The sequence below is a fragment of the Colossoma macropomum genome, unplaced genomic scaffold (assembly GCF_904425465.1).
Source record: "Colossoma macropomum unplaced genomic scaffold, Colossoma_macropomum, whole genome shotgun sequence".
NCBI classification, from domain to species: Eukaryota; Metazoa; Chordata; class Actinopteri; order Characiformes; family Serrasalmidae; genus Colossoma; species Colossoma macropomum.
The window spans coordinates 35706346-35732440 of record NW_023494787.1 but is presented as its reverse complement, the minus strand read 5'-3'; the positions used below and the strand labels follow the sequence as shown (position 1 = coordinate 35732440).

The following is a 26095-nucleotide window of genomic DNA, read 5'->3' as shown; positions in this document are numbered from 1 at the left end:
ACCGTTTTGTGTAATAACTTAATGAGATGTACCTTTTAGAGCCATTAAATGCTTTGGACGTCTGGTTCCTAGTACTATAATGGTGAAAAATTCTGACTGGGTGAATTTCACCCCAAACCACTCAATGATTTTGTTTACATCTAAACAATTGAATAAGTAATATTGCAAAATCAGTAGATATCCCCTTTAAGAAAACAAGACATTTACCATCTACACCATTAGAAGCTGGTTTTAAATTCAGACATTTACAAACTTGCTTTGTCTACAAAGCCTTAGTTCTTTTAATAGTTGTCATGACTGCACATGTGAATGATCAGCATGATCACATTTCTGAGATATTGAAGTAAAATAAGAAAAACTGACAGAGGGCAGTTTGTTTGCTGGGAGTTGGAAACACTTATAAATAGAACTAAAAGTGTACAAAGCACTTAAAACCCATTGTTTGGCTATTTTTAATCATAGATAAGAGACTCAGAAAAACAACTGTATAAAGAGAGACAAAAGTCTTTATTACATTTTTATTTCGGTCCCAAAAACCATCATAATAACATTATATCAATAATAATATTAATAAAGAAAATAAAATTTACCCAAAATAAAATAGCTTCAGTTTCCACAACCTCCAGATTTTAGCCTACAGGCTCAGGCATGTCCATTTGTAGGAAAAGGGGTGTGGTTTCAAGCTAAGGCGAGATGTCATCTGGTGTCAGTCAGGAATGTAGAGGTGGTGGGCGGTGCTTCAGGGGCAGGGTTAAGAGGGCAAGCCTAATGCAGGCTACTGCTGAGATACCTATAACCATTAAAACAAACGAGAAAAATCAAAAAACAGGAAAGACCGCTCCGATTACACAAATGGGCTTAAGTCAACAAGAAATGAACACATTTTCCTTCCATAACATGACATGACATTTCCAAGAGAAACACAGTATTAGGGAAGGTCTCTGAGCTAGTTGAGCATTTTCACTTGATGAGGCAGGATGGAAATAGGAAATGCAACATATCATTAGTTAATATTATTTTGCCCCTGCCTGCTGGGGCAATGTTATTAAATTTTAATAATAAGATTACAGGAAAACAAGGATTTTGTTTATTATATTTTTTGCGCAATACGATCAGGGACATGAAGGGACAAGGTAAACAAGGTACATTCTGATTTCAGGTTGATTTTAAAATAAAAAAAATAAAAAAGGACCTTAACTTCCACACTGCATGTGAATCACAGGACACATCTATAATAAAGTTTCCCAAAGCAACATGACTGATACCTGCTGAGACTGTGTGTCTGGACCTCTGCTGGCCAAGCGACTCAGAATGTTTCTCTCAGACATCTGTAGCCTCACAGCAACTGGTGGTATCCTGGCAATGGTCGCTGGGAGACGGGTGACATCTGCCTTCATGTCACTGAGCAACTCCTCTAGCTGTTTCAGCACTATTATAAATGTGGTGCAAAAAAGGTAATAAGAATCAGTAAAAACAGTTTTGCTAAATAAAATTCAGATAAGGATGGGCGATATGGAAAAAAACAGTATGACAATACTTCAAATTTTCATGATACATATCAAAACATTTTAAACAATGCTTTCAGTGCAATGATTATTACTTAACATTTCACATACTGTGCTGCACTAAATCAAATTAAATAGTTTTAATTATGCTTTGTAATGAAACATGGAGTTGGTCAGCATTCTTTAAATACAGATATCCACAACATGCACAAATTGCATGATGCGCATCATAAGTTTATGAAGATAAAAACAAAATATATATTGTCATATTGCTCACCCCTACATTCCGGAACTGCACTTCCCTGAATGAGTATCATTATTTGAACATTTTTGCACTATTCAGCAATTACAATGCGCAATTAAACATGCTGAAATTTCACAGACAAAAGGCAAAACAAAAAACACCAATAAAATTAAACAGATTCAGATAAACAGGAAACAAAGACGGCATCATAGTTTCCTCTGAAATCACTCACCTTTGTGCAGGACGGCATTGGCAGGTTTGTTGCCCGACATGGACTCTTTACTGAGATGCTGATGGGATTCGGCTAGGCACTCCACTTCACTGAAGCGCGTGTTCAGAGCCATGGAGGGGTGAGAAGGGTCCTCAGTCATATTTAAGTATGCTGCTCTTCTCAATTGCTCCTCAATCACCAGAGCTTGCTCCAGAAGCTAGAGAAAGTCAACAGGCATCCGAAAAACATGAACTTCATTCAGATTCATAATTGTAGCAGTACTTCTGTCTAGATAAGATTCAAAAGACCTCCCAACAGTTCAGTACTATACCTTAAATCTCCTGGCCAGAAACTTGTTTTTGATCTCCAGGAAGTTTCCTCGGTTCATCTCACCCTTGAAGGGCTCATTGAGGATTGCGAATTTAACATCATTCTGAATGTCCTGCCACCGGGCATAGCCATGTCTGAGAAAAATGAGTTAAGGACGCCAACACAACACAAGCACTTAAACAGATCATGCGCACCTCTCAGTCATGTATATCTAGAAACAATGCAGAGGATACTGTATGATGCCAGCAAGAAGCCAGTAGTCATGGCGACGATGCCAAATCTCATTTGTTTTCTTGGTAACAGTGGCTGCCCGCTCCTCATTCTGCCACAGGGAGTGCAATTCTGTGCAACAGAGGTTCACCAAATAAGCAAAAATAACAACAGAAAAAGGCACAGAAAGAAAAATCACAGCAGCCGGTCTTCTTACCAGTAAATCCTCCATCTGCTATATTGAACATGAAACGGGTCTTTGCTTTCTTCTTCTCCTCACTCGCTCCTGCCGCCACTCCATCTTTGGCGCTGTCTCCATTCTGTAACTTGGCAGGCTCCTCTGTCTTACCAGCCTCCTTTTCATCCTTTTGGTCTAGAATAAGGGAGCGGGAGAGAAAGAGCAAATTATAGTATACTGTTAAAGAACCAAAGTAGGCATATATTAGTTGAGTAAACCAGGTTCTACCTTTCTTCTCATTAGGAGAAGGGGTGGTGTCCATCTTTTCTATTTTATCTTCTTTCTTTTCATCTGATGAAGACAGATTAGAACTTAAAATTTAGACAACAACCATAACCCATTTTCCATCCAATATACAGTGCATCTGAAAAGTATTCACAGCGCTTCACTTTTTCCACATTTTGTTGTTATAGCCTTATTCCAAAATGGATTAAATTCATTTTTTTCCCTCAAAATTCTACACACAATACCCCATAATGACTAAGTAAAAAAGTTTGTTTGAATGTTTTGCAAATTTATTAAAAATAAAAATAAAAAAAAATTACATGTACATAAGTATTCACAGCCTTTGCTCAATACTTTGTTGAAGCACCTTTGGCAGCAATTACAGCCTCGAGTTTTTTGGAGTTTGATGCTACAAGCTTGGCACACCTATTTTTGGGCAGTTTCTCCCATTCTTCTTTGCAGAACCTATCAAGCTCCATCAGGTTGGATGGGGAGCGTCGGTGCACAGCCATTTTCAGATCTCTCCAGAGATGTTTAATCGGGTTCAAGTCTGGGCTCTGGCTGGGCCACTCAAGAACATTCAGAGTTGTCCCGAAGCTACTCCTTTGTCATCTTGGCTGTGTGCTTAGGGTCGTTGTCCTGTTGGAAGATGAACCTTCGCCCCAGTCTGAGGTCCAGAGCGCTCTGGAGCAGATTTTCTTCAGGGATGTCTCTGTGCATTGCTGCATTCATCTTTCCCTCGACCCTAACTAGTCTCCCAGTTCCTGCTGCCGAAAAACAGCCCCACAGCATGATGCTGCCACCACCATGCTTCACTGTAGGGATGGTATTGGCCAGATGATGAGCGGTGCCTGGTTTCCTCCAGACATGACGCCTGGCATTCACGCCAAAAAGTTCAATCTTTCTTGTGCCTTTTACTGAGGAGTGGCTTCCGTCTGGCCCCTCTACCATACAGGCCTGATTGGTGGAGTGCTGCAGAAATGGTTGTCGTTCTGGAAGGTTCTCTCTCCACAGAGCAACGCTGAAGCTCTGTCAGAGTGACCCTTGGGTTCTTGGTCATCTGCCTGACTAAGGCCCTTCTACCCCGATCACTCAGATTGGCCGGGCAGCCAGCTCTAGGAAGAGTCCTGGTGGTTCCAAACTTCTTCCATTTACGGATGATGGAGGCCACTGTGCTCATTGGGACCTTCAATGCTGCAGAATTTTTTCTGTTCCTTTCCCCAGATCTGTGCCTCAATACAATCCTGTCTCAGAGGTCTACAGACAATTCCTTGGACTTCATGGCTTGGTTTGTGCTCTGACATGTACTGTCAACTATGGGACCATATACAGACAGGTGTGTACCTTTCCAAATCATATCCAATCAACTGGATTTACCACAGGTGGGCTCCAATCAAGTTGTCAAAACAACTGAAGGATGATCAGTGAAAACAGGATGCACCTGAGTTCAATTTTGAGTGTCATGGCTGTGAATACTTATGTATATATCATTTTTTGTTTGTTTATTTTTAATAAATTTGCAAAACATTCAAACACTGTCATTATGCAGTATTGTGTGTAGAATTTTGAGGGAAAAAAAAAAAATTGAATCCATTTTGGAATAAGGCTGTAACATAAAATGTGGAAAAAGTGAAGTGCTGTGAATACTTTCCAGATGCACTGTACATAGGCACCTAAATGTCTACTTTCTATACAAAATGCATAGCGTGCTTGACAGAGAGATGACCCAAATCTGCAACCTGTGCACCAATCAGGATGATCACCTTTGCTCTCAGCGTCATCTCTCTTCACTTCCGACCCTTCAGTCTTTGACTCATCTGAAGTCTTGTTTTGCTCCCCAGCATCTCCAGCCTTCTCTTTGTCTCTCTCTTCACCATTTCCTGCTTTCCCTGTCTCTGTGGTAGATTCGCAAGCCTTGTTTTTCTCTTCTTTTTCATTCTGTTCAGCAGGGGAAGGCGTTTTCTCATCATCATCATCATCAGGAATGGCGATGACCTATTAGACGGGCATGCGTTTAGCTCTAGATTTTCAAAGTTCATGTGTGATATGCAAAATTAATTTCACTCTTTACTCACCTCAGACTCTGCTTTCTTACTAGGTTCCTTACTCTGATCACCCTCTCCATCTTTCTTGAATTCTTTCTCTTTTTCAGTCTCTTTGATGCCATCTTCTGACTTTGAGGGATCTTCTGTAGAGAAAAGGAAGGTAGTCAATAAGTTTAAAAAAAAGAAAAAAAGGCCTCTGAATTTAATTAATTAATTTCTAACACAATCTCAAATTGTGCAAAGTACTCAAGCTGTATTTCAGTTAGTTATATTTCCTGTGAACATAAACAGTGTCTATATCTTGGTCATATCTGTATGTAATTACACTATTTTAAGAATTTGCTGTCTTGTATTCCACTTGAAGAGGGGACAACAGATAATACATACATACATACATACATACATACATACATACATACATACATTTGGTTTCAGCGTAAACAACAACTCACTGTGTAGAACGGATGTCAAAACAAAAGCAAACTCATTTTAACCATACTAAATAAGCTGCAGAAAAGAAGCTTGCAAAACCAAATGAACCTGGAGCAGGTGTGTTGGGTTGTGTGTCAGCTGGAGTGCCAGTCGAAGGAGTTTTCCCTGGGGAGTCTGGATGACCAGCAGCAGCAGCAGCTTTATTTTCTTCTAGCTCCATCATCCAGGGCATGGACCACTGACCATTCACATGCTCAAATTCCTGCACCTGGTAACAGACAGCATAGGGAAGATAGGGAACCATGAGCTACAATTTACATTGAAGCAAACAGAATGAAGCCATTAGTCATGCCAGAATGAAGTCAGTAAAACCAGCTAATTTTATTCCAGAAATGTTGCTTACCTTCTTACGGATCAATGACATCACCCCAATCCGAGTGAGGACGTGTTGCCGTGACAAACCTTCTCGTGGCACACCATCAGCAAAGGTTTCAGCACCATCAGCACCAGGTTCACACAAGTGCCTCATAAAGAGCGAGACATATGCCCTAGGACAGAGAAAGAGGACAGTAAGAAAAACAGCGCAACACCTTGAGCCAAACATAGACTCGTGAGGCACAGACTGGGAAGATACATAAGGCTGACGCTCACTTGAACTCTTTCTCAGATTTCCCTCGCAAATCCCTGACCAGCCATTGGGTGGTGAATGCATCCTGTGGTGGCATCCCATAACGCATCACAGCATTCAAGAAGGCCTTCCGCTGGCGTGCATTGAAACCCAATACCTAAAACAAAACATGTTAAAGCGTTGGAACAAGAGGCCCACTATGACTCAGTCAAGTTAGGTGACTGGTAACAAGTATTAAAATCTTAAGATTAAATGAGTTCACCTCAATGTTGCCTCCCACTCTGGCCAGCAGGGGGGGTAATGGTTTGTCCTTGTCATTTCTGAGACCTTTCCTGTTCGGTCTACGGGAATTGGCTAAATTTGGAAAAAGGATTGTTATGAGCACAGTCCAAAAGACCTGCATTTCACATCAAAGATGTTTACACTGCCTTAGTGCCATTGATAGAGCAATTTACCTTCAGCACGCTCGTCAAAGTCCTCATCTCCTTCTTCTGAGGCAACAGAGTAGTCTGACTGACCATCAGACTGGTCATCCTGCCAGTCTATTGTTAAAGGAAGAAAAGGATAAAAACGAATTTGAAAACTGTATATGTGTGAATGATTAACATGTATCTACACAATGGAACTGAATTCATTATTGCAATAGTGGGTAAATAAAATGATTAGCAGTCTAGTGTTTTACACAAGCCCAAGGAATACTTTTCACATAATTCACTCAATGTAAGATTTAAATGAACAAAGCATGACATGACTTTTTCCTCCTCCCTCCACTCTTCCTCTTTAAAGCACCACCTCAAACACAGTATCTAAAACAAATTTGTCTATCAACTGCCATTCAAAGTGAATCATATTAAATTGCTGAAAAAACAATTTGGGAATTTTTTAATTCCGTATGATTTGTGATTATCGTGAAACACAAAAATTAAAAATGTATGTGCAAACACACCTCTGTCTTCCTGAGATCCATCATTGTAGTTGACCTGCTTGCGAATACGCTTGCCCTTGCCAAGGTTTCGGGCCAAGTCCTCCTGCTGCTGCTCATAGTGGTGCCTGAGCAGCTTCTCCCAGTAGTCTGGGTCCACGCTCTCTTCCTGCTTAATGATTTCTCTCTGTACCTCCTCTTCCTATTGACAGCAGGAAAAAAAGAAGAAATATTTTAACTTTAAAACATCTACAACTGTTCTACAAAAGTTTCTTGGCAGATTTGCAACACTCACCTCATCGTCCTCATCTTTGACCACATACTGAGCCACCTTGAAGGAACTGAGGTACTCATTCATACTCTGGAGCTCTGTGTCCTCTGTAGCATCCTGGTTACGGTCCAACAGCCGGTCTATGGCCTTATCATCATAATGAATCACGCTGCTGTCCTCCTCTTTGTTCTCCCCTAATAGAATTATGGGAAATAACACAGCAATATTTACTTTACTGTATGTGTGCGTGTACCTATAGTAACTAAGAACTGATTACGTAGCATCCCTAGTTTAAAAAAAATTAATAAAGCCAATAAAAAAAAAAAAAACTTTTAAAAACATATGCACTAAGCACTGAAACACTTAAATACTCACCTTCTCCCTCATCTTTAAATAGCTCCTCTGTGCCAAATTTGAGAATGTCATCCAGCTCTTGCTTGGACATGGATCCCGTTTTGGAGCCCAAGCCAGGTCGTACCACTAAGTGGGTAAGCATCATCTTCTTCTTGGCCACCTATGTAGGAGAGGAAAAAAAAAAAAAACAAGGTTCACAAAGTTTATATAAAGAAGGTAAGAAAGCAAGAGAACATTGAGTTTGTTACGGAAAGAGGTGATACCTGAGTAATTCTCTCTTCCACAGAGGCCTTGGTGACAAAGCGATAGATCATCACTTTCTTGTTCTGACCAATTCTGTGAGCTCTGCTGAAGGCCTAGATGACATTTATTAAAAAACAAAATTATACTGAAGCTAAATAAGCAAAATACAAATAAATAATAACACTGAAGCCAACAAATCAGCTAAAATACTGATCTGTTGAAAGAATGAAAAGTCCAGCTTCACTAGAAAAGCTGTAGTGTTGCTTGATGGCTCACCTGAATATCATTGTGAGGGTTCCAGTCGGAGTCATAGATGATGACTGTATCAGCTGTGGCCAGGTTGATACCCAGACCACCAGCTCTGGTAGACAAAAGGAAAACAAACTGAACTGCACCCGGAGCTGAGGGAGAGATGGAGAACCATTCAGCTTTGTGTGGGGTCACACACTTGAAAGACTGGTATAATCAATGGGTAAAGACAAGACTCACCGTTGAAGCGATCAATGGCTTCCTGTCTCATTGCCCCAGTAATACCACCATCAATACGCTCGTACTTGTAGCCCTCATTCTCCAGAAAGTCTTCCAGTAGATCCAACATTTTGGTCATCTAAAACAAAATGACAATTGTAAGCTTTTTTACTTTCTGCATGAGCATGGCTTGGTTTGTGCAATTATTGGTTTGGGTCCAAGACTGCACCTGAGAGAAGATGAGCACCCTATGCCCTCCCTCTTTCAGCTTGCGTAGCATCTTGTGAAGCAGCAACAGTTTCCCAGAGGCCTTAGTGAGGGCACTGCCATCATACATCCCATTGGGCATCTTAGGTGCTTCCTGTTTTAAGCAATCACAAACATTATTTAACAACTATCTAAAACAGACCTATTCTGCCTATTTCCTAGTGACCCTTGAACCATTTCAACAGTCCATTGTCGTATAAATGTTAGGAGTGAGCATACCATAGCAGCAACAGGGAAAAGGTAAGGGTGGTTGCAGCATTTCTTTAGGTCCATCACCACATTGAGCAGGGAGACTTGGTTTCCACCTCCTCGAGTGTTCAGGGCCTCAAAGTTGCGGGTCAGGATGAACTTGTAGTATTTCCTACAAATAATGGAATAGTGCTTAAGATCTTTACTGGGGTCTGCAAACTAATGAAAATGCTAGGGGTCAAGTTTAGGCACAGAAGAAGCCAAGGCAAGCACTTATTTCCATACTCAACAGGGATTCTGCATTAGAAGGCCTTCTTAGTTTATCCAGGCTCTCATCGCTTATCACGCTGCTCCTTTTAATGCTATTCCTTCAAGTACAAGGTACAACCTAAAAAGCTACACCTACTAACAGGCTCTATAGCTTACACCACTGCCTACAACTACAGTCTTGAGGATTTTAAGTCATCTCAAAACTCTGGACCCTTTTACTGAGAAACGTCTATCCATCTAACCCCTCTATTCCTTTCATTCCTTCCTTTCTCACTCACTCACTTTTGCATGGGACTGAGCTCCACTCGGACGATAAGCTCAGTCTTAGAGGGCATATGCTTGAACACGTCTGCCTTGAGTCTCCTGAGCATATGCGGTCCCAGCATGTCGTGCAGCTTCTTAATCTGGTCCTCTTTAGCAATATCAGCAAATTCTTCCAGGAATCCCTCAAGATTACTAAGGGAGACAGAGACCAGGGCATAGAGTTATGGTATCAGTTCACAGGACTAGTCTATCACTCACATGTAACTTATTCATACAAAAACACACACACACAAAATACCTGAATCTCTCTGGCGTGAGGAAGTTGAGCAAGTGGAACAGCTCCTCCAAGTTGTTCTGGAGAGGAGTTCCAGTAAGCAGCAGCTTGTGCTGAAGGGAATAGCCATTCAGCACTCTGAAAAACTGCAAACACAGGAACACTGATAGCGTTACAACAAGCCAGATTTTCCAAAGCTAAATCCTGGAAATAATTTAGCCAAACTCCACATAACACTGACTATTATTTGTCAAGATATTACTTTTGATTCTTTGGACCTGTAACCTTTGGTACACTTCAGAGCATTTCTTTTAAGTTGAATACTGAATCAACAGTCAGTCATTTTCTTTAAACCTATAAGCATCATGTCTAATGCTAGATTATCCAGACAAAAAAATTTAGTCCAGATTAGTCTTGAAAAGTAAGGACAAACCTTGGACTGGTTGTTTTTTAGCCTGTGGGCCTCGTCCACTACCAGACAGGCCCAGTCAATGGAGCCCAGGATGGCCATGTCAATAGTGATTAGCTCGTAAGAGGTTAGGAGAACATGGAACTTTACAGAGGCTTCTTTCTGCAAGTACAAGAAAAGATGGAAAGGATTAATGTGATGTAGACAAAGTACAGTACAGTGGATGATAACATTTTTACCCATTAGTACAGTAAAAACGACAACACGTTTTATGCACGTAAATGTTTCATTCTGTGTATTGTGTTACACTCCATTGCTTATCAGTAGATATTCTGACACAGAGGCTGAACTCACCTTCATCCTGGAGGCCTTCTTGCCACCACGAATGGCATTGTCCTCAAATGAGAACTCGTTCTCTCTTATGACAGCTCTGCTGTCCTTGTCGCCCACGTATGTGACAACATACATGTCTGGAGCCCACATTTCAAACTCTCGCTCCCAATTAATGATGGTGGAGAGAGGTGCACTGACCAGGAATGGGCCTTTAGAATGACCCTAGAACAGTGAGGAAAAGTTTGTCAACTTAAAATCAAAGTAATACTAAAAGCATGCCACAATCAAGTGATTAAGGCAGTTATCACATATGCCTACAAGTGGGGTCACCCTGTTTATGCTCAATTATGGCCACTGTTGCATCTTCACAGAATTTTTTTGCCTCTTTTTTGGAACCAACCTACAGAAAGAGGAGTTTCTCAGCTGCTATTCACAGCAACTGTTTCAAGACAAGTCACATGGTCATGTCACATAGAAGCTAGCTTGAGCCAGAAATAAAATATGTGCTTCTGGTCAGAAACCTGCCAGCTAACTCTGACAGAAAGAACAGATTATTAAGTCACACTTAAACAGCTTATAATTCACTTCTTGTTTAAAAAAATGAGAATGGGAAAAGATTACAATAGTAAATAAACCTACAGGCTACTGTTATTGTCATTACCACAGCTTTGACAACTTCAAATCATTTCCATGGCCAAGCTTGTGTTAATGTTTTGTGAGAAATATTCCTTTCATGGAAGACTACAGGATGGCTCCATCTATTGTAGTAGTATTTAATTACTAAATAAGTATTAACAGCAGCCTTTGCCTGAGCGACACAAACTACTGTAAATGAAGATTACTTCCACTTTTAACATCAAGGACCTCTAATGGACTAGAACTAATATACAAGTCTCATCTTCTGGTTGAGGAGTATTCTGCACCTCAGCCAGCAGGTGGCAGACAAGCCTTACACTATAGCCATCTACAAGCAATGATGGTCATCCATGTTGATTAAATCTGTAAATTGAAGTTGAGGATATGCTCTAAAATCAAAATGGCAACCCCACTAACTCATATATCTAACTCATACAAGCACATGCATGCACACACACAGGGGAATACTTGCACACTTTCCCTGCATACAAACCTCTTTGTACAGGGAGTAAAGGAACACGGCAGTCTGCACAGTCTTTCCCAGGCCCATTTCATCGGCCAGGATGGTGTCGGTGCCCTGGGCCCAGGAGAAACGCAGCCAGTTTAACCCTTCCAGCTGGTAGGGATGCAACGTACCACCCGTTGCATCCAGATATTCTGGCTGACGCTCAAACTTAATGGTGGGCTGAAGAAAAAGGAACAGCAACAGGGTTTCCATTAGCTTACAATACCTTAGAGCCTTTTGTTATTTGTGTATAATGACTGCCACAAGCCAAATAAAACTATAAAAAAAAGTAATTTGTTAAAAATCGTTCGCAAAAATATTTTGTAAACACTATGTATATTCTATTATGTAAATGTTACAGAATATTAGTTTCTCACTTTTAACCCACTAACAATCTCTACAGAGTAATGTTCATTCTACTTGTTTTAAAATGTGTTGTATACAGCATAGTCATCTTTTGGACTGAACTGTGCAAGACAGTAATAAAAATTTGAATTAGGTCCAATTCTCTCTTAGGCTATAGCTACAACGGTTTTAAAATCAATCCAAAATTCTGAAAAACAGCCAGTCAAAACACATAGGAAGAGAAACATTACAGACTGCACCAGCACAATACATCATGTAGAAAGCAGCATCAACAAATGTTATCACTGCTAACAGTACATGCAAACAAGTTGGTGAGCAGTTAACATGACTGACATGCATTATTTGCCCCGCTAGGTTTCAGTCACTTTAAATAGCATTAATATTTTGGTAATAAACATTCCCTGAAGGAAAGCCCATCAAGCTTCATATGCAAGCAGTATGTATTCTGCATAGTTAAGGAAGACTTACATCCACTACAGGATTCTCCGGGGGTCTGTCCAGTCTCTTCATCTTTCCTTTGACCTTGAGTTTCTTATTCGGTCTACCGTCATCTCCCATCATAAGCTCCCTATCGGAGAGAATTACAATGCTTACTGGCCTTTACACACTTAAGTGGATGACTTCACCTGTGTGGCCTAAAGAGGTAGCACAAGCACACAAGTCCCTTAAGTAAAAGTTCATAAGAGTTCATAATTCCATTTCTCAAACAATGTGAGTGTTAATGAGACGTATACAACCATGACATTAAGCATGAATAATGCTTTACACGAGACCTGCAGGAATCATCTGCAAAATTATCAGATAACTGATTTTAATATCAATTTTAATATCTCTTTTTCTGGTTAGGAATTTTTTTTTAAGATGTACTTGCATTTTCCAGAACATACACTGGCTCACTTCTATTACTTTCTTTGGGTTCTGTGATGGCTGCTTTCACAAACCCGCAGCTCAATCTGCCCATGATGATTTGCAAAGCAGACAAAGAGTGGTGTTGGGGCCAAAGAGCTCATGAATAGACTAAAGAAATTAGCACTTATTCATCTCCATTTTGGAGAAGAAAGACGGGGAAGAAAACGTCCACTGGGTTTAACTCTTCCTAATCAGCCTATGTAAACATTGGCAATGTCAGCAAATGCCTTGAAATTTTTGGATCAGTTTTACCCGCTCTCTTTTTTGATTGGTTACCTCATGAAAAGTGACACTGAAATTAAACATTTTTCAACTGAATATACACCAGAGGGTAACGAGTAACAAGCCTAGTTTCAGAATGTAGTGAGAAGAGAGTAGATTTTTCGTTGAAAATGTAGTAAGTAAAAAGTATTAAGTGAAAAACACTCAAGTACAGATACGAGCAATTTTTACATAAGTACTTATACTTCATTACTTTTTCCTCCCTCCCATGGCCTGTGAAACTAGGCAATTCATATCTGCTGTTTTCTTTCACTCATTATTCAGGATAAACAGAGCTCTTGCTCTCCATAAATCCCAGACAGTTTGCAGACATGAAGCACTTAGCACAGCAGTGAACAAGTTTTGGGAGCAAAAAAAAGTGGAAGTGTGTGCTTGCACGTTTGGGTGTAAGCATGTGTTTTATACCTGTGATTCCAGTACTGCAGTTTATAAGCCTCATATTCTGGGATCTCCATGTCCTCCAACTCCCAGGTAGCCTGGTCATACGGTAGATCCCTCCACTTGATGAGGTAGTGACAGTTATTTTTCTTATCCACACTACACAGGAAAAACAGATATTTACGTTTAGGGGTTAAATCTTCACTGTGATTTAACTTCTGATTCTTTTTTTTTGTTGGTTTAAACAATATCTGCCCTAAACAAAAGGATGCACAGATGTGGTCCTGACGTTTTACAGCAATACAAAGTTATGAAAACACTGATATGAACATCAAGGATAGCTGTAACATAGCCCTAGAGCAGACCTGTGATTCACATTTCAGTGGAGACTCTGCTCTAGCAGACCTGACTGAAATGAGCTCGTAGTTGAGAGCTCAACTACGGCCTTTTAGAACATTTCTGAGGACTTTTCAGAGAACTCAGCAGCACGCAGCTGAAACTGGTGTTGCAGAACTAAGTCTCACCTGTGGTTGAGGACGCGGTGGATCATCATCCACTCCATTTTGATGCCAAAGCGATAATACTTTTCTTCCATCTGGGCATAGATGGGGTCTTTGTTCTTCCTCTTGTCACTCTTATCTTCATCACCCTCACCTCCAAAGTCTAAGGGCGGGGGCTCGTCCATGTCATTCTTGCGCTGGTAGTTCCTGAACATCACCTGGCAATGCAGTTCCAGCTGAGGAGGAGAGAGTGAGAGAGTAAACCTTCACATAGGCTTGACAAAGAGTGGAAAACTGGATGGTAAGCTGCCTTATATTATATACTATATTAGATACTGATATTTATTAGGTCCTAACTGATGACAGAAATTGCTTGAGCTCAAATAAACAAACTCTACTTCTACTCACAGCTGCCTTCTACAGATGTTCCAGTAACCGCAAAAAGTTATTAAGTTAAGAAGTAACTTTTGTTGCTTTCATAGGACCCACGACATCTCTATAAACATGTATTTTGCTGCATAAACATATTACTAAAGCTAACAACTGTGGAAAACTATGCTGTCAGTTTTAATATCTGCAATCAGTCACAGATAATTGAAACGGGTACAGGACTACATTCAAACTAGCATTTATACAAAATAAGCCAGAGATAGCCTGACAGTCTTTGTATAATTGACCATAACCACTGAACTATACTCTGTTGGCTTAATTTAAAAGAAAAAAATATTTGAGGGATTAAGATATATGTACACAGACCTGCACCTCAGACACCCACGAGCAGTGCCAATAGGACATGTTCTGCCACTTGACAAAGAACTCTCTCTCGGGCCGCCCAGCCAATGGAGGAGGGTCAGGGGCGTCGGCTGGAAGGTCGGGGGATCGGGGCACAGGGGTGGGAGGTGGTGGATCGCCCCAACGCCAGGTAAGAATCTTCTGCACTTTCCCTTTCAAAGGAGGACACTGAAATGACAGTCAAACCAAATTAAGAATCCCATGAAAGACTATAAATTAAGATTACTTCTTTAGGCAAAATAAAAGGGTGAACAAATGTTCAAATAAGCTAATTCACTGTAAACAGTCACAAACTTTTAGAATGCCTAAATGTTTTGATATCAAGTCAATGCCATTCCCCAATCTTGAGCTAAATGGTTGCACTGGTTGACTCACAGTGCAACGAGGGCAAATCCACTCTCCATTGGGTATTTCAGGCAGGGGTGGGTTGAGGCAGTGGATATGGTATGAAGAGGGACAGGAGTCACAGCACAGCAGCTCTCCTCCATCTTTACACACTCTACAGAATTCCATGTGGTGGTCATCCTCCTCTGCCTCGCCTCCAGCTGCATCGTTCTCCTCCTCTCCTTCTGAACCCTCCTCACGCGCCTCCCACTGAATACCTTCTTTTTCCTGAAACAGAATTATTAACTGATTACTTTCCACATTTAACCAACAAACTACCAACAAAGAAAAGGGAGAAGATATGAAATAAAGGGACATTTCATAAATTTCTAACACAAGTTCAATTACTTTTTTATAAAATATGAAATATCTGCAATGAGCATTTTTTAGAAGAAAGATATAACGTTCAAAAGATAACTGGGGCACCTGAGAATCATGAATAAATATATAAAAGTCTATACAGATTAAACAATAGGGAAATAATGAACTAGTGAAGGTGAAGTTCTTGAATCAAGAGAAACTGCAGCAAAACTGACTAGCTTAAGTGGGACAAAGTATCAATCCAAAACTAGGTCATTCAAATCGGCCAAAGTAAAGCCAGATTTGAAGCCTGTAAACTGTTTTTAGCTTATGCTGAACACGTTTGTTGCACATCACATGATGACGACAGCTTTTCCTCTATGGGCTCAAATATATGCGTTACAAGACTCTGTGTTGTTCCACTGTCACTTGTGGCTGAGGCAGGCCTTAAATCAAAGGGACCTTTTATAATTTTCCATTACTCCCCTTTCTTTAGTGCGCTGTATAGCTTTTTGTGCATGTAAATGGTCTGCAAAGTCACAAAGCCCAAGCTACATGCAAGAGGGAGTAACCCTCTCACACTGCCTCGTTGGAACTCCAGCCCCTTTTCTTTGATACAAGATGATGCAATCTCGTAACACAATCCTTACTGCCTGCCTATCGTCAAGCTTGGCATACACCCTCACACAACAGAGCTGCAAAAGTAAAAATCTACCACTCAAACGTCCTGCTCCAGTCTAGCTTGCAAAGGTGGATCGGGTCTACCAACTTGTTCTACCTGACTTTCAGGGACGGACTCTGGTTCAAACTGATATGGCAGAACCGATGCCGTTGTAATAATAGCCACAGCGGTGTAGGAATGGACCTTGTAGGAGGAAGCTGCTCTGACAGTTGACCAATCAGAACAGAGTGAAAGAGCTGACCAATCAGAGCACACTGGGCTCATCAGGAAGGGGGCTTAAAGACACAGCTCCAACAGAGTGTTTCAGAGAGGGTGAATAGAGATGTACAGTAAGAGAAAAGTGCATTTTTGTAACAGTGAGGCATGTAAATCTATTCTATTAGACCCTAAAATGAAATCATGAACACTGAAAATGAGCATGATATGTCCCTTTCAAATTAAGGGCCTTCTCCACATTAGTAGTTCACAAACAGAAATTGACATCCTGATAAAACCTTGAAATGTTGTTCAGACCAGACAGGTTAAGAGCAAACAAGGTCTTCTCATCTACATTGTTATTAACAACAAACTCCAGAAAATCTTACTTGGCATCAATCCACTGCATATTTTGATAGAAAGCCCTGAATAAATTTCAATAAAACTGCTGAACATATGAAAATGCAACTTACTGACAGATAATAGCAGATAACGTTTTAAAGCTGTCACTCACACAATGTGGGCAGCTCCATGTGCCCTCTGGGGCTTTCTCCATGTCGGGGTCCAGGCAGACCATGTGGTAAGCTCTGGGGCAAGTGTCACAGAGGATGATCTCTCCTCCCTGCTGACAAACCTCGCAATAGTCCTGGTGATCAGTCTCATAGCCATCGGCATCTTCATCCACTGAATGATATATATGGGGGGGGGGTGTTAAGTCAAAGTAAAGGGATCACCATCACAGTTGAACCCTAGAATACCTCTTCAATACTAAATAAAATAACTACAGACTTTGTCATTTGGTATCTCGCCTATTCAGAGAAACATTCCCCTAAGAAGTCAATAAAATTGCTTGACATGATTTTCTGCACTCATGAGAGACTAAACAGAACTCTGCCTGGTGCAGGTTTGAGGGCCTCGACCTTCATCTAAACTTGGGCAAAGACAATACTAAACAGCTCTACTCCAGCTGAGAAGCCTAACAAGTAATACACCCTCACACCATCGCCCAATCTAAGGCCCTCAGAAGTACTCATTTTTGACAAACAAAAACAGCATTCTCACCTTTCTTCTTCTTTTTGGGCTTAGGCTTCTTCTTGGAGCGACTGCTACGGCTGTTGGAGCCATCAGACACAGAGACGCTGTTCATACTGCCATCATCAAAGTCACTGTCTACATCCACATCGTCTTCTTCACTCTAAATAGGCAAGTACAGAAGTGAATAAATAAAAAGTAGGTACAGGGGAAGACGGACGTTCTTGAGGACAGGGGTGTGTGATGAATTTGATACTTTGATTCTATGTTCCTGCCAACCTCAAGAAAAGGAACAGAAAGGCATGAGGTGAGATGCTGTGATGAAAACTAGTGTGTAAGCTTGAGAGGCAGGTGTGACAAGATATAGCTTAGTGAAAGCATGCAAGTGACTAAGCAAGAAAGAGGAATGAATACATACAGAGGACCGCTTTCTTTTGCTGTTGAAGCCTCCCAGTTTAATCTTCAGAGGAGCAACCTTTTTGGTCTTGACCTTCTTCTCCTGAGGCTTGGGGGCAGGTTTGGACTTCTTGCGTGCATTAGGACCTGAAAAATGAAGAGCAGAAGCCACTGAGTTTCAAAATGCGTGAAAAATCCTCAGCCAGACTGTCCAGCTATCCAAGGTCATGGATGAAGGCCTAAAACGTCCATTCATGAGTTCATTACATTTAAGAAATTATTTTGTTGACTATGCCTCAGAGGATCAGAAAGCTGTTTTTTAATGTAACAAACAGAGCAACATATTTATCCACCCAAGTTCTCTGGGGAGCTCAGTCAGCTCTCTTACCCCTCTGCTCCTTCAGGCTACAAGAGTGGCATACGTTATGTAGGGCAGCCATTTTGTGCCCCCTCATAAACAGCAGAATTTTTTTTTTATGGAAACACCACATCACCAGTCAGCTCCAGCTAATGTTACTGATCTATTTTAAGAGAGGATTAAGGAAGCAAATGGGGAGGATTGCAACTTAAATTCCGCACGCTATTTTGGATTTTTCAGGACGTTCATTATAAGCAAAAAATATACACATCCACTGCATCACACACACACACACACACACACACAAAGCATTTCTAGATAAAATAAACTCTTAAAATTCAGAAAGCCTTGCTCACCCTTGCCCTCTTTAGTTTTGGCCTTACGGACAGGAGGTGCTGGAGGAGGCTGAGGCTCAGTGGGAGGAGGCGCTGCAGGGGTAGCCCCCGGTCCCTCGGCCGCCACCATGCTTTCTACGGCCGCAGCTACGTTAGCGGCTGCGAGGGCAGCATTGGCAGTGGCGGAACCACGCAAGGGGTTGTTAGTGCTGAACTCACGCCATTTTGCACCTAGCACCATCATCATCTTGGAGACTGCTATCTTGGGGTTTTTGGCTGCAATAAGTGGCCTAGTTAAACAGATAAGGAGAAGAGAAGAATGAGTCTCAGACAACAATATGACATTCTACATGTCATGAATAAAAGTAAGAATTTTGGTATGAACTGTGACAAATCATTTAGAATCCACAGAAAATGCAGTCACATTAATCTAGAGAGTATTACTGCAATTGATTCTTTTAGTCCAAGGTGAAACAAACAAAGTGCATAACACTTTGTTTCTGACTACTAAATGTAATAAGCAAACAAGGTTATAGTGCAATTTTAGGAGAGTGTTGTGTAAACCCAACCACAGCCACACTGGCCAACCATTTGAATTATCCCTAAAACGTGTCTTTACTGTTAAGAAACTAAATTTCCTGATATATATTGGTGTTATAGCTTGGAGTAAAAAGTTACATGTCTGATGCGACAAATATTTACTAAAATTTTACTGTACTAAAATTGTGGGGACAAATAGTCTCTAAAAAGGTGCTTACTCTGTGACTAAAGAAAAAAACAAACAAACAAAACAAAAAACAATTTAAATAAAACTAATTGTCCCTTAAATGAACAGTTGATTAATAAATCAAATCAAATTTACATGATCCAGTTACCCCAAATGTAGTTCATCAATCAAAATACGTTTGGAGTCAAAATGTCTTTAGATTTGAACTGGAACTACAAGGCTAATGTTGCTAACACTGGAAGCAGACTCCCAAAGTGTTTCTAAAAATACATTTCCAAAACTCTCAACTCATTCATACGTCATCTAGGTCTTAATTCAGGTCGTGCAGAGAAGTCAATGTGGCTCAGAACACAGTATGACTTACAATAAACTACAAAAAAAGTTCTCAGAGAAGCTAAAAGAAGGGGCAGCCATTTAGGATAAGCAGAATCACTTCCTCCCCGAGCACAATTTGTTGCCATAATATAACTGGCTGCACCATTTAAGACAAAATGGAAATCTGAATATTGCCAAACAGGAAGCCAACTTCAGCTACATATGGAAAGACAGCGAGCGCAACAAAGAGTAAAAGTAAACAGCGCTTACCTCAGATTCACTTCTTTGAGGCATCAACCATAAAAATATACCTGGTACAGCTATAGATTTTCGAATCCTGCTGGAGATCTTAACATAACACGTTCACTGAGATTTAAGTTTACTGCATGTGTCTCATTAGTTTGTGGTTCGATGCTAAAAGCCAGTTTGCAGGTGTCCATGTCAATAGGAAATCGCTGCTAATGTATCAGACTACCTGTAGATTCCTTTGTTCTGTTTTTGCAAAATCAACACCTCGCAACACCTCATTTTAGTATTTATCTTTATCCGATATTCAGCTCTCACAGTAAGCAAGTCTGAGGCATTACAGAGCTAAAACTACATACCTGCATCGTGAGGTTTTACAACACGCTCCTGCACAACATCCTCCCAGAGTCTTAAGGCGCTATTATACCGGAAAGCAGATGATAAATGAAGTTCCACCTTTGCCTCAAATGTGTAAGTAAGGCCTCTCCATTTTAACAAATCCTTTTTTTTCTCCCCCTAAATAACTTTACGTAGCCCATCAACATATCATGCTTTTGGCTTGTGCTTGTTGAAATATTTGTGGCCATTTGCTTTCAGTGTTTGTTAGCACTGTTAGCCTGGCAGCTCCAGTTCTAATTATTTCAATGAGCAAACTAAAATATTAGCAATATTTTATACAGACACAATCATTTTAAAGAACTGTTACAGTTGTGTGTCTGGTCTATTCCTCCTTGATTTTTTGTATGCACAGTTGACAGTTTAATAGGTATCCAAATTGAGTATTTTCTGTCCTCTGTATAGAGAACTATTAAAAAAAATAAAAACAAGAGTTGGAAACCCCATGCTAATATAATTTGGTTACCTAACATGCAAGTTGCTAACATAAGTGGCATGTTATGATGCATACAAAAGCTCCATATTTAAAAGGTGACGGTGATAATTAGATGAGAAATACCTGACGAATTGACTGAAGGCCTTGTAGTTGGTGAGAGATCTGTAGTCCTCCTCAGTGAAGACATGGTCAATGTCCTCCATGCCCCAGGTATCCAGCAGCTGGGAGGAGGTTTTGGGTTCCTGGAAAACAATTTCAAACAAATTTCCTGAATAACCACAACTACAACCACAACAACAACAACAACGTCTTCAGATGACTTCACATGGCATGTTTGGGGTCTAAGTTTTGTTTCTTGGAATCTAAAGTAGATAATAGCCTGAGATCTACAAACCTTTAGTTTGCTGAAAACAAGCTAGCACACCACCCTCTCATACTCACCAAGTCATCATCATCTTCATCTTCCTCTTCCTCAGGTTCTTTCCTCTTAGAGGCAGCTGAATTGGAGTTTCTCTCAGCAGCAGTGCTATTCCTCTTCTTGTCTCTGGAGGTGCTGGCTCTCTTCTTCTTCTTCCTGCCAGGTGTGTAATCGCTGCCCTCACTGTCTGAGCGGCCTCCAGCACCATCTTCCTCCACCTCATCCACTTCAGCTCCTTCTACAGGCTCTGGGGAACTGATGGGGATGTCCTTGAGGGAAAAGAATGCACTGTTTTACAGAACTGCTTTTGGCAAGGCAGCAGAAGGTTTTACAGAACAGAAGAACAGGGGACACAACAAACATGGGCATGAGGGAAGGTACTGCGACAATCCAAATTGCACATTACATGCAAATACTCCGAGTCAAGAAACAGATTCTGCTGCAAATTTGGGATCTGAAATTAGGCCTACCTCCCTACGAGAGCGCTGTCTCTTGCTTTTGCTCTCACGACTGCTTTTCTTAGCTTTCTTCTTCTTTTTCACCTTAGGGGCTTCATTCTCTGACAAGTCTTCATCCAGATCATCATCTGTAGAACAGACAGATCCATGCATTCATTCAAAACAAACAATATTTTCACAACCACACTTTAGCCAGCCAGTTTAAAGTCTCTGTCCAGCAAGGACAAGTTGTTAACAATTTAGATTTGCAACAGATGACACATTGAGGCCTTAAACGTACAAACTGGCTTTGATTTAATTACATCTTTATATAGTTATTAATAAACAGTGCAATCCTGCATTTAAAGAACATGAACTTCAAATATTAAATGAATGGTTACTGTTATTTACGGCATGAAATACTGGAAGTTCAAAACTCAAACGTAACATCTGCAAAAGTTACTTTAAGGCACAAGCTTTTAAAGTCATTACCTATATGCAAAGATACTTGCAAGTCTTTCTTTATGGCCATGTGTAGCACATGAGAAAAGGACAGGGAGGATGGTTTGCAGAGGGATAAGCCGTTAGTAGGTCAAATAAGAGCCTGGGTCACGTGGTTCAGCATTATTCCTCTGGTCAAGCTTTCTCATACTCACTAAATATTTCAGTAACATACATACAACCTGAACCAGTATGTAGTGAAGTGATTTGAATAGGATATCAACACTACTACAAAAGGAATCAAGCTTGGGTTTCAACACAGTTATGTTTTTGTAAAACTGAGAAACATAACTGGTCACCTTGGAAAATGTAGCAGGTAGTCAGCTAGAGTTTAGATGTTTATTTGAAGTATTAACCCTAACTATACACTACCAAGTGCAGAGAAGAAATTATTGCAAACAAGTCAGTTCGTCGTACAGGCTTACATCCCATGATCATGACAGCATCCACTGTAACAGACCCTAAATAGATTTTCCAGCTTTCACCGTCATGCGAGTGAACTTGTGCGAATGCAAATTAAACATACGGTGAATTCTGTCAAGTTGAAAATGTGTAAAAAACGGTCACTGAAACACGGGACTGAAAATTCTGTGAACCAAAGTTTGTAACTAACGTTAAGCAAAAGTGTTCCACATGCCTGAGAACGTCACACAAGCTGTCTCCTGCCATACATTTTATTTGCCTCGTATTACCCTTCACAAAAACGTTGATGCTGTCTATACTGAAACGCGATAAACAAAACAAATGGACAGGCGGCTACAGGAAACTTGTAGACCTAGCCTGAAGCTCGCCACCAAACGGCCAGTAAAGAAGCAGAACTGAAGAAAACAGGCCCTAAACACTGTGGGTTAGTCCAGAATGGTCGAAGTAGCTCAACGCCCCGGTACGAACACTGCGCGCGCGCTCTGTGGGGGAAACCCCCAATTCCTCTCAGCTAAGTCCTCAAATCTCTATCGCATCATAAAAAAGTTTTGTAGGAAACAAACCCACCCAAAAATCCTCCTTTATCCCGCGGTCGACCAGTGACCGGTGATCCCAGTCGGCTGTTCCCGTGAATGAAAAGCGTTCATCTGCGAACAGCGTGGATTCGTCGTGTTCAACAAACGTCATCGGCTAGCCGGCGGCTAACCGCTAGCGCTGCCTTTCTCACAACCCGCACGCAGAAAAATACCGGTAGGCCGCAAGCGAGCGAAGCCGGCAAAACCCTACCCAGACATTACAGACGACCAAAAGACTGAGCGAAAGCCGACAAATGTATGTTTTCATAAAGAAGTCATGGACGGCGCTGCTGCATTTACTGAATTATTAACTGCGAGCGGCGACGTTTGATCCATCAGTCCGCTCCTCACACGAGCTTGTGTTGATAGCTCGCTAGCTAACGTTACTTAGCTCGCTAACAGCTTGCTAGCTAACTAACAGCGGCTGGCAAAACACCAGCAAAAAGCCTGAGTAGATTCGAGAATCGATTTAATTGTGCACCCGGTGGCATTTATCGCTAGATAAATCAATTTTACTTCGTTTTTGCTTATTTAACCAAAGCCAAGGTGGTTCATTGTTGTTTTCCCCTAAGTTTCACTCTTCTTGTACTCTTGTAATTTCATTCACCGGTTAAATCAAGATTTTACGAATAGTTTTTGAAAAACGCATTAAGATACCAAACACGCGTTAACAACTTTCTTGTATGACCATATTAAAGCAGAACATATCTTCAGTGCGCGATAAGAAACTACTGACTATCGAAATACTAATTAAATTTAAATACCGAGCTAGCTAGGTTCTAGGTAACCTACCTTGCATCATGGACCGGTCTTCTGTTGGTCCAAAATCATCTCTGTCATCTTCACTTCCAGACATAATAACTTAGTTGTGTATTTTCACCGTTTTCACTCCGGCTGAACACACACACGATCCCTTTCACTCCTCTCACCCAATCTTCTGTCTTCTTGAGGCAAGGCGGGACGAGGGAGAGCCGGTTTCGAAGAGGTGGAAATTAAAAAGAAGAGTAAGAAAACGGAAGTTAGTGTTGATGGCCAATACATGTCCGTCACATCATGTTAAAATAATGCCCGTTCCTCCTTTTTAAACATTACAATTTTTGTGTACAGTCGAAGACGGGAGCACATGGGGAAGCGTGAAAGGGTAAAAGTTGTACCGAAGCACCGGCAGACGCTGGAGTGGCTTCCACAACACGAGCTAGCAAAGCAACACACTAGCTCCCTCGCTATCTCCTGAACCAACTAGCAGGCTAACGGGCAAGTAAAGTGCCTGCTAGCTGTGCCGGCTAAATTCAGAGGCACGGCGGAATCATCGCGTGATGATCATAACTGAGAACTTCGCTTTGCTTTTGTGTTTAATAGACTCACAAAAGCTGATGTGCGCGGGATGGAGAAACAGACAATGTAAGGTTGGTATACTCACACAGTTTGGACGTTCCCGTTGGTTTGAAATAAAGGAGGGGGAAAACGACGTGTATTGCTGTTTCCACGCTCAGTTCCCTCCTCCAACAGTTTAACGCAGCTTTCAGTGTTTCCCTTTTTTTTTTTGTTAATGAACTAAAAGCAGTCGAATTTTCTCCAGTGCAGGGGGGTTCGTGCGACGTCGCCGTCTCTCCCTCTCCCACTAACACCCCTTGCATACACACAAAGAGATCAGGGGGCAGACATCCCATAATAACCCCACACACACACACACACACACACACACACACACACACACACACACACACACTCACTCACTCACTCACCCCTCCCCCCACTCTGCATAGTTACCTTGCAACATACAGACCATAATAATCACCCCCCCACACACACATACACACTCAGGCTCTTCCCCATTCCTCCATGCCCCTTAGCAACCGTTGCCATGGAGACACTCCCCCTCCCACCCCTGTTCTGTTAACATCCCATAATAATAATGAGCGCAGTCACTGACATCCCACAATAAGCATAACTCCAAAAAGAGAGAGCAAGTAGGAGAGAGAGAGAGCAAAAAAAGACACGTCACATGGCAACTCCACGCCACATGACTACATCCTTTCAGTCCCGCTCAAACCTACTGTACATGTATGTAGACCTGCTGTAGGGTGGTGTAAGCGTGCAGCTGTGGGCCTAATTTGGGACCCTTATAAACAAACATACAAGACCAAAAACATGAACAGCGCATGCATTTAGAACATGGAAGAGGTGCTTGTCCGGTTATTAAGATGCTGATACTGCATAAAAAGCAAACGTACAACCTGAAAAAGTTTCTGAAGGCCTATAGGCTGTAACCTTAACTCCCAATCTAGTTGCAGTTTTGGCATGCATATGTTAAACAAGGCCACTAGACCCATCACTGTCTTCATAGACAGTGGGAGAATGTCTAAAAGACAGATAATGCATGGGTGCAGAAGTTCAGCAGAGGTCCTGTTTGGGGTCAAGGTACCAGTCTAAACAGTTCTGCCTCTATTTCCTTTTGAAAGCTGAAGAGAAACATGAGATTCACTGATGTAAGTTGTATTGGGTCTACAACCTCCAAAATGTGCATATTGTGATGATGAACTAAAATTTCTGTTCATGGAAATAAGAGGTTAAGACCACTACAGTGCCTCAAACATGGACATAGGCCTACTGTTTGAACAGAATGGGAACCATGACAAGTTGAATGTCCACTTTGGTTATCCCAGTTTGTAACGTCAGAGTAAGATCATGTAGGAACTGCCATAGGGCACATTGTAAATTTAATGTTGCGAAGCTCTGTGCTGTAGGCCATCCTGGAGCAATATCATTCTTCTGTAGTGTTTTAGATTTAAGCTAATTTAACAAATCCCTGATTATCATTCAGAATGCGAATCTGAGCTTCTTCAGTACCCAAATTTATGTCTTTCCTGAAAGCCCTACAGGCTCCAGAGTCATAAATGTACAAAGGCCTTGGGATCTCACAGCCAAGCAATTTATCACTAGAAGAATTTCACGTAATCCATGACAGTGCAAAATTTACTTTCTACATAGGTTCTCTCGAAACCCTTTCTCTGAAAACCTATTTTCCCCCCATCAGTGTCTACTTCCCATTCATTTCTCTGGTTCTTCTTTCTTCCTTTCTCTTCTCCTCTGCCTCACTCGCCCCATGCACCCTACATTTCCTCTGACTCAGCAAACTCCATCTCTGACACTACTTCACTTTGTTGCTTGCCTATTTTTGCAGCCCTCCAGCCGCTTCTTTGTCGCCTTCGTTCCCTCATTCTCTTTCTCCATTCTTC

At 41.2% G+C, this 26095-nt stretch overlaps 1 protein-coding gene across 5 annotated transcripts; it reads right to left on the bottom strand.

Annotated features, from left to right (window-relative positions):
- Positions 1-578: 578 nt before the first annotated feature.
- Positions 579-24529, bottom strand: chd4a (chromodomain helicase DNA binding protein 4a). Of its 5 annotated transcripts, none has more exons than XM_036567130.1 (41): positions 24277-24529; positions 23649-23797; positions 21391-21506; positions 20944-21189; positions 20626-20744; positions 18404-18672; positions 17712-17836; positions 17324-17456; positions 16776-16945; positions 15076-15312; positions 14665-14868; positions 13933-14144; positions 13436-13567; positions 12308-12407; positions 11462-11653; positions 10354-10554; positions 10024-10161; positions 9615-9736; positions 9335-9508; positions 8813-8954; positions 8556-8687; positions 8348-8465; positions 8135-8259; positions 7879-7971; positions 7637-7775; positions 7286-7455; positions 7015-7192; positions 6524-6610; positions 6331-6422; positions 6092-6225; positions 5844-5988; positions 5549-5708; positions 5039-5151; positions 4727-4958; positions 2967-3029; positions 2718-2873; positions 2524-2632; positions 2292-2424; positions 1982-2177; positions 1266-1429; positions 579-790 (listed from the first exon to the last, which is right to left on the bottom strand). In XM_036567130.1, the coding sequence occupies exons 2-41, from the start codon at positions 23710-23712 to the stop codon at positions 776-778; spliced, it is 5850 nt and encodes a 1949-aa protein (XP_036423023.1). In that variant the 5' UTR covers positions 23713-23797; positions 24277-24529; the 3' UTR covers positions 579-775. The 5 variants fall into 5 exon arrangements, with proteins under 5 accessions (XP_036423023.1, XP_036423027.1, XP_036423025.1 ...); XM_036567134.1 differs by having other exon boundaries at positions 4727-4901; XM_036567132.1 differs by having other exon boundaries at positions 23649-23800; positions 24279-24529.
- Between the last annotated feature and the right edge of the window lie 1566 nt (positions 24530-26095).